Genomic DNA, 8,817 nt, shown 5'->3' with positions numbered 1-8,817 from the left:
ATCGGATAGAATTTTAGGCTATATCCAATCCAATCCGATTTGTGTGCAGCCCTATATAGATTGTATCCTAAAATCTAATGAAGGCAGTTTCATAGGTTCAGCTTTCATCACATATAAGTCTCCTTGCATCTCAGCTTGTCCAATCATCTTCAATGAAGGAAGTGCTTGTATCTCACAGTAAGAATCAGTGAATCGAAATTCACAATGTAATGATTTAGTAAGCTTGGAAACAGAAATTAAATTATATTTAAAGTGAGGTATGAGTAAAAGATTGGTAAGGATTAAAGAGGTTGACAATTGCACAGTTCCACAAATATTCGTAGAGGTCTTAGATCCATCAGGTAGATTAACCAAAACAGGCTTTATATGATAAAAAGTTTTAAGAAAATCTTGAAGATAACATGCATGATCAGTAGTACCACTGTCTAGTATCCAAGAGATTTTAGTAAAACATGCATTCAAAATATGTCTACCTTTTGGTTGAGTTAAGGTGGCTGAGAAAGTGATATGACTCACATTACTTGAAGCTGTCATGAGTGGTTACTGGAGAAGAGCAATTAAAGTTTGCTTCTGGTCTGGAGTTAAGACAAGAGCTATTTCATTACCACCTTCTTCTTGACCAGAATCAGTAATGTCACCACCAGCACCTGAATCTTCAATTTCACCTTCAGTGCTGATGTGATTTGCACTTTTCTACTTCTAGTGTGCATGAAAATCATTTTTCTTGTAGCAATTCTCAACCAAATGTCCAATTATGTTGCATTAAGTGCATAATTTGGAAGTGTATCCTTTACCAAAAGTCTTCTGAGCAGTGTTTTTCTTGCCACCACTTCGACCTCGTTCCCTTCCTCTTGAAGAATAACTACCTCTTTATCGATGCTGTACTTCTATAAAATTTGTAATTATCTTTGTATCCAAGAAATCTAAACTTAGTTCCCTCTCTTGTTGAGTTAGCATTGCCAAAACTGCATTGATATCATGCAAAGGTTTTAGTAACATAATCTGAGATTTCACAGTAGAGTATTGCTCATTTAGACCTCTGAGAAATTTCACAATGTATTCCTCATAAGCATAATCCCTAATAATTTTTAATCCACAGTTGCAGCCATTAACACAAGCTATACAGCTAGGGATTATACGAATGTTCTCTAATTCTTCCCAAACAGACTTCAATTTGGTTAAATAGGAAGTAACAGTTAAATCACCTTGCCTGATAGTGTAGAATTTCTCTTTCAATTCTCTAACTATGAAGACATCTCCATGTGAGTAACGATTCTTCAAGTCCTTCCACAGATCTGAAGCATTGCTAATCCTTATCACACTCTTAGCAATTTCTGGAGAGAGTGAGAGGTTGAGCCATGAAAGCAAGATGTTATTGCAGTAATCCTAAGCTTCAAACAAATTAAAGGTTGATTCTCAACTGGTTTTGGAATCGAACCATCCAAGAACTTTACCTTGTTCTTCGATCTGAATGCTCTCCACATATCGTGTGACCACTGGTAGTAGTTTTGAAAAGTAAGCTGAAACGGAATCAAAGCCGTACCTGGACTTTCACTCGGATGCAAATAATACAGGCTGATGGGGTCAGAGATTGGCGAAGAAGAGTTCGATCTGTTGAGCTGAGCTTGAAATTGTGAGAACTGACGCATAAATGTTATGAATCGTTCGAAATTTACAGTGGAATCTACTTGAGTGTTGGCATTTGAGCTGTTTTCTTCGCTTATCGCCATTAATGTAATCTAGCTCTGATACCATGTAAAATGGTATCAATCTTAAGCAGCAAATTAACAATAAATGGAGAAAGTGAAAAAGAGGCCAGCCAATGAAATGGCTACAGCAGAATAAAAAAGAAAAGAAAGAAAAGATTGATTGAAAAGAAACCAAGAGAGAGAAAGGAGTGTTGTAATGATGAATTTTCTCATTCTAATTGAATAATACATCGTAAGAGCTTCACACCATGCTATATACAAAAGGTGTAAAACAAAAAGGAATAACAAACTATATATTAGTTAGCTCTAACAAATTAGTCAGCTGAGTAATCTAACAAACAAATAAAAATATGCTAACAAATCTTTTACATTTAAAAATATTATTTTCAGCATATATATTAACTAACAAGATTTTTTAGTTAGCAAAATGAAATAAAATGTGTTTTTAATTAACAAATAGAAATCACAAAAATATTAGTAGATAAGATTCTTCTAAACTTCCTAGTTATTATATACTAGTGCATTATTAATAAATATTAATTTGTCTATTAATCCATCTTTTATAAATAAATATGTATTATTAAATTTACAAAAAAATATGTATATGTTACTCATTACTTTACTTTTCACCAAAATTTTAATATTCACCATAACATTACTCATACCAATAACAAATATGAGGTTATAATCAAAATGGTAAATATTTAATATTCTTATAAAAAAAAATTGAATCCGAGTCTTCGAAGTAACAAAATTGTATTTTCTTTTATAAATTATATGTAATGAATAGTGTTTTTTTTTAAAAGGAATAGCTCAACACATAATGATAGGGCATACCGACCAAACAAAACAAACAATAAAATAACAAAAATATAGCGAACAATAACTGCTGTTTTATTTATAATTGATAAATATTTCTCCACGATCTCTTTTATTCGATAAATATCGAGTGGACAATAATTGCATTGATTTGGTTTTAAATTGTAACATAAATACATTATTTTTTTTTATACCGGATAATTCTTTTTAAAGAATCTCTATCACCATTTAAAAAATAGTGCTACATTATCACCCACATTCAAGCCTTTTAATTTGGCGTCTATACACACACACCCTCATCTGACTAGAGTCATGTCAGGTTTTTTATTTTTTTATCCTAGAAAATTTTCCTTTACAATAAAATTAATCTTTGTGCAATTGCATTTAACATCTTATATAGGTTAAGAAGATATACAAATAAGTTATTGATATCCGACTTACCAATTTTACTTAGTATTTTTGACTTAGCTTCCACAAAATAAACTTCTTCTCCATTTTATCTATTTTCGATTTTTATGTTTTCACAAATCTCGAATTTGTCTCAAGATTGATTCCAAGGTATCTAACTGTAATTGGTAGTCTCGCTACCTTGAATTCCAATAAACCACACATCCATTGAACTACTATAAGAAAAACGTTGAATACTATCAAATTTATCGTCAGATTTAGTGGACAGTATAAACCTCGCTGATAAATATTTACTGTCGGATTTATTCCGTCCGATGGTAATTACCGTCAAATTCTCTAGCGAATTACCTGTTCGGTAAACTAATTAGTTATCAATGAATTTTTTCGATAGTAATGTTGGCGCCAAAAAATATTGTTCCGCGCCATAATACCATCGGATTATTCCAACGGTAATTCCGATGATAACATCAATTTTTTTAATTTGAAATAAATTGTCAATTTTAATGTTAAATTTAATTTTTTTCATATAATTAGTGGTCAATTCATAAACAATGAATAATTTTATTTAAAATAAATGATACAATACTCAAATAAATTAAAAGTCAAGTATATCAAATAAATACAATAAAATAATAAAACAAAAAACTAATATTTACAAATCCAAGTAGTCGTCGTCGTCATCAATCCCGTGGCCCTGAGTCAGCAGCACAAAAGGTGGTAACGATGTCCGTGTACCACCAGTAGGACCACTGTCATTTGCAACACGATCGCTGCCACCAGCAGCGGTGCTGCCACCAGCAGCGGTGCTGCCACCAGTAGGGTTGATGCTAGTAACGTGCATCTGGGCCTAGTACATCTCCATTTGAGACTTTACACGCTGCATCTGCTCCAGCGATCCCTTAAACTCCAGTCTGAGCTCATCCGTAGACGCCATGCAGGTGAGGATCTTCTGATACCTCTCCCGATAATCGTTAAGCTCTTGAGCCTACTGGTGAAGGCTGCGCTGGAGCTCATGCACCTGCAGCCTCAAATCCACACCTTCCTCAGGTTGGAAAGCTCGACTCGTGGTGAAGCATGACGACGGCCTCAACATCAAGGTGCGAAGACTGTTGGCAATGAACGACCCAATTCCGTATAGATGGTTCTTGTACGGGTCTGAGGCAGACTCACGCCAAACTACATCTGGGTCGACGACTGAAGCTGTAGAGCCATTGACAGCATCCTCTTCACTTTTTTGAGACTGTTGAGACTATTGAGTTGCGGTCTCTAGTCTCTGTGTATAGGACTCATGTACAATTAACATAAGTTACTGTGATTAGTAAGACAGATATTCAGTTAAACTCTAATAATTTCATAGCAGAAGATAATCAGATGTATGTTTACTCACATAATGGTCCTGACACCGCTGGTCAGTAAATCTCGCTTTGTTCTCCTTCAGTGTGTGGGTGTACTTGAACGTCTCCGCTAATGTGGTCTTGTGGTTCAGTGACTTCGACTACACAAGTTGCATCGAAATACAAAATTATTAGAATGCCTAGTAATGATATGCAAAACAAATAAAATAACGAAGTTATTACAAAATTACAAGAACCATGCACATACCAATTTGGCCTTGGTCTTCGTGACAGTTGCCGAGCCACCGGTGTACTTGGAGACCTGGCCGATGTCCTATTAGCTCTGTTGGTGAGACGTCAATACATGAACCCTGCATCGGTCTCCAATTCAATGAACTAACATGCCCTTTTTTACCTCCGGTCGAAGCCATCTCGTCCGTTGGTCCTATCTATGACGAACATCATCCAGCATTTGCTAGAGCCACCATCTCATTCTATGGTCGAATATCTTTTGGATGGCCAGGTTGGGCCCAGCATCTCAAATGAAGTGTAGCTGCAACAAAGAAGCTTTAAAATTAGCTAAACAAGATAGATGATATAAACTAGCTAAAAAGGTTTGAAACATAAATAATGAAAATAATTACCGCCTATTTCTCAAACCAGTACTTTTTGGTCTAAAAGAGGATCTTCGTGTAGCTGGGTTATGGCTGATTGTACATCATCTTGATGACATTCGTCATCTCCTGAGTACACACATTAGGGTTCGGCAAAAACCTAACAACAGCCCACAAACAAGAATCAACCATAATTAGTAAATCTAGAAAACAGAAATCATAGTCATTAAAACTAGAAAACAAAAATCAACAATCCAAATCAATCTAAATCCACAAAAAAAGAATCAATTTTTAGGAACTTTCAGCAATAACAGGAATCATAATTAATAAAACTAGAAGACAATGACCATCAATCCAAATTAACCTAAATCCACAAAATAAGAATCAATTGTCAGGAACTTTCAGTAATAACAGGAATCATAATCATTAAAATTGAAAAACAATAACTAGCAATTAACACTTAAATCAACTAAACTAGAAACAATTCATATACTTTTAGCGATAATCATAAAAAGGAAATACATGAGCATTGAACATGTTACTTACCTCGTGCCGCCATCAGGCCAAATGCGCAATCGTGTGGTGGGAGATAGTGGAGGGACATCAGCTGCTACCTCACGTCCATGGCTGGACTCTGGGGCCGCGGCATCCGTTGCTGGAGTCAGTGTTGCCGTGGATGCGGGTTGCTGAGCGGTCAGAGGCGGCATCACCACCATAGACGGAGACACGTTGTTGGGGTTAAGGACCATGATGAATAACTGGTCTGCTAAACTCGCAACGTGTGGCGTGACTGGGGTGGTCGGAGTAGAGGGAGAGGATCGAGAAGTTCTACGGGTACCGAAAGAAACCTTCCCTCTACCCTGACCACGGCTACGACCATGACCAGCAGCCTGATTAGCAGCTCCTCTTTGTGTCGTCATGTCTGCATATATCAAATTATCAAATAATCTCAGCAACAATTTCTCAATAAAACAGTCATCAACGCAGCAATTAACACAGTTAGATAGTTTCAAACACTTCAAGCATTCAAAATCTAATGTATTGAATCAAACATAACTTAATCAACCTAAATCCACTAAAATTAGAAAATTAAAATGAACTAACTTCGAAACTGATTTAAAATTAAAATTCTAATTTTACTCAAACCTAAACTAAATTAAACTAAAATTAAAAAATTATCAAACAATCTCAACAAAACATACAGTCATCAACGCAGCATTAACATAATTAGACACTTTCAAACACTTCAAGCATTCAAAATCTAATACATTGAATCAAACATAACTTAATCAACCTAAATACACTAAGATTAGAAAACTAAACCAAACTAGCTTTTAAACTTATTCAAAATTGAAATTCTAATTTTACTCAAACCTAATCTAAATTAAACTAAAATTAAACAATTATCAAATAATCTCAGCAATAATTTCTCAGCCAACCAGTCATTAACGCAACAATTAATACAATTAGACAATTCAAATACTTCAACTATTCAAAACCTAATGTATTGAACCTAGCCTAACTTAATCAACCTAAATACATCAGGATTAGAAAACTAAACTGAAAAAACTTTAAAACCAATTCAAAATTAAAGTTAAAATTCTACTCAAACCTAAACTACATTAGACTAAAATTAAATGAATTGAAAAAGAGTTGTTCATTAAACCTGTAATGAAGAACAACAGAAATAAGAGAAGAAGTGGATGTTGCAGCGGTGGTCGTCAAAGTTGCTGTGGCGTCAGATGGTGATGACGGCAGACGATAGTGATGGCAGACGGTGGTAACAGGGAAGGAAAAAGAGAAAGAGAGAGAGACAGGGGAATAAAGAGAAGAAAGAGGGGGTGGCGACGACAGTATGAAGAGAGAGAGTGTGAAATTTGAAATGTGGGAGACGACATTCGCGCTTTCATTTAGAGGGCTGTTATCGTTGGATTTTGTGTGTCCAAAATGCAATATTTCTCTAAACTTTGTTACTGTCGGATCTTCCCATCGGTAAATTCGATGAATAGTGGATGCGCAAAAATTTTTTTTTCTCCAAATATTACCGTTGACGTTACCATTGAAAATGTTATTCTGACGATAATATTTTAGGATTACGAATTTACTTTCTAATTCGATAATAAATCTGACGAAAATCTCGCCACTAATGTTCGACGCTAAATCCAACTATAAATCTGATAGTACTTAACGTTTTTCTTATAATATATCCAATCTTACCTACAATTAACTAGTATCAAATTGAATTTTTTAAAATTAATGTTCAATTCAGATATTATTTCAAAATACCTTAGGAGCAGTTAAGATCTAAGTATTTTATGCTCAAATTAAAAGGTAATGAATTAATTTTAGACATTGCAAACTATAATTTTTTTTTAATTATATGCGATGAAAAATATTTTTAGAAAAATAAATTGTCATCACATCTCTCTCATATTCTCATTATATCGTAGATAATCAATGTAAATTTATTTATATATTAGATATTGAAATCATTAATTAAGTGAAAGATAAATAATTTTTTTTAAAATATAAGCTATAGCACAACCTAAAATGAAGACTAAAAGTTTCAATGGTTTCTATTTTTATTTTTTATTTTCAATGTATTTTGTGGAAGAAAACTAAAAAAAAAAACGACAAAAATTTTTATTATTTCGATTTTTTTATAAAATTTTGAGAAATAAAAAATGTTAAAAAAGGAAAAAGGAAAATAGAAACCAATTAGATTGTTTAATTTCCATCCGTGTTGCCTTCGGTATGAGATCAAAATATATCTATCATTATGTGAACACTCTATATTGATATATTTGTTCGTTAATAATTTAAGTAAATAAATTGAAAATTCGATAAATCAATGAGTTATACATAGAAAATGCATCCCTTATTAGGGATCTTCCCATCCAATGCAATCAAACTAAAAATCGATAAACCATTTTACTTTGATCAAATAGTTAGTTCATCATTATCATTCTTTTGTTTAAGTAGGTTTTGAGAAGTCTAATCTCATATTATATATATGCAGTAATTATTAACTAGTGATAATTTTTTAAATAAATTTTTTATTTTTAAAAAATTAATTTTTAGTCTTTTAAATTAAGATACCATAAGAAAATAAAACAAAAAATAGGTCATTAAAACTGCAAGAATTTAAATTGGAGTGATCACATTTGTTTCAAATTGCATCAACATGATTTAATTCTAAATCTAACTTTTTAAAACTTATCCAATTGATTAATCCAACCCACGTAACATTACCCTAATATATATATTTTATACTTTAACTTATAATACTAAGTTCATTTCATTACGTAAACGCATTTTTACTTGTGCATAATTTTGAACACTAAAAAGCCACTTATATACCAATAATGGTCATAACTTTTTTTTAAAATCCATAATATTTTTAACTTTAATTTTATATTATAATTAATCTATCAGTATCTACAAATCTTTTGTTTAAAAAAATAAAAATTGATAAATTTATACTAAAATTATATTCAATAAAAAACTTACTAAAAAAGAAAAACCTAAAAACAAAGAATAATTTAAAGTTTAATATGCCCCACATCGGGGCCCCCTTATATAGCTGCCACTGGGGTTGGATAAGATGGATCCATGAGTTAAGTACTTAATTATATAATTTGAAGTATTTTTAAAATATGACGCTATATATTGAATATATTATAAATTATAAAGTCTAAATATTCTTAATTTCGTTACGAATTAGATTAATGGGTTAACATATCATATGACACCTGCAAGTTGAATTTGAATTTGTGAAATTGTGAAAAATGTTGATGAATGGGAGTTTACTAGAAAAGGGTAAGTAAAAGAATGAGGTCAATAGACAGTTTTATTCCCTTTTTGGATGGCTTTGGATAAACGAAACCTGAAATCCTCCATTGCCTTTACTTTATTTAGTTGTAACTAAATATA

At 32.6% G+C, this 8,817-nt stretch overlaps 1 protein-coding gene across 1 annotated transcript; it reads right to left on the bottom strand.

The window, feature by feature from the left end:
• Positions 1-870: 870 nt before the first annotated feature.
• LOC127746717 (uncharacterized) lies at positions 871-1,730 on the bottom strand. Its single transcript, XM_052260735.1, has 2 exons — positions 1,455-1,730; positions 871-1,386 (listed from the first exon to the last, which is right to left on the bottom strand). Exons 1-2 carry the CDS (start codon positions 1,728-1,730, stop codon positions 871-873), a joined length of 792 nt encoding a protein of 263 aa, XP_052116695.1.
• Positions 1,731-8,817: the final 7,087 nt, after the last annotated feature.

The sequence above is a fragment of the Arachis duranensis genome, chromosome 4 (genome assembly GCF_000817695.3).
Source record: "Arachis duranensis cultivar V14167 chromosome 4, aradu.V14167.gnm2.J7QH, whole genome shotgun sequence".
In the NCBI taxonomy this organism is placed as follows: domain Eukaryota; kingdom Viridiplantae; phylum Streptophyta; class Magnoliopsida; order Fabales; family Fabaceae; genus Arachis; species Arachis duranensis.
The sequence above is the reverse complement of the archived record's forward strand: the minus strand, read 5'-3'. Positions and strand labels throughout refer to the sequence as shown.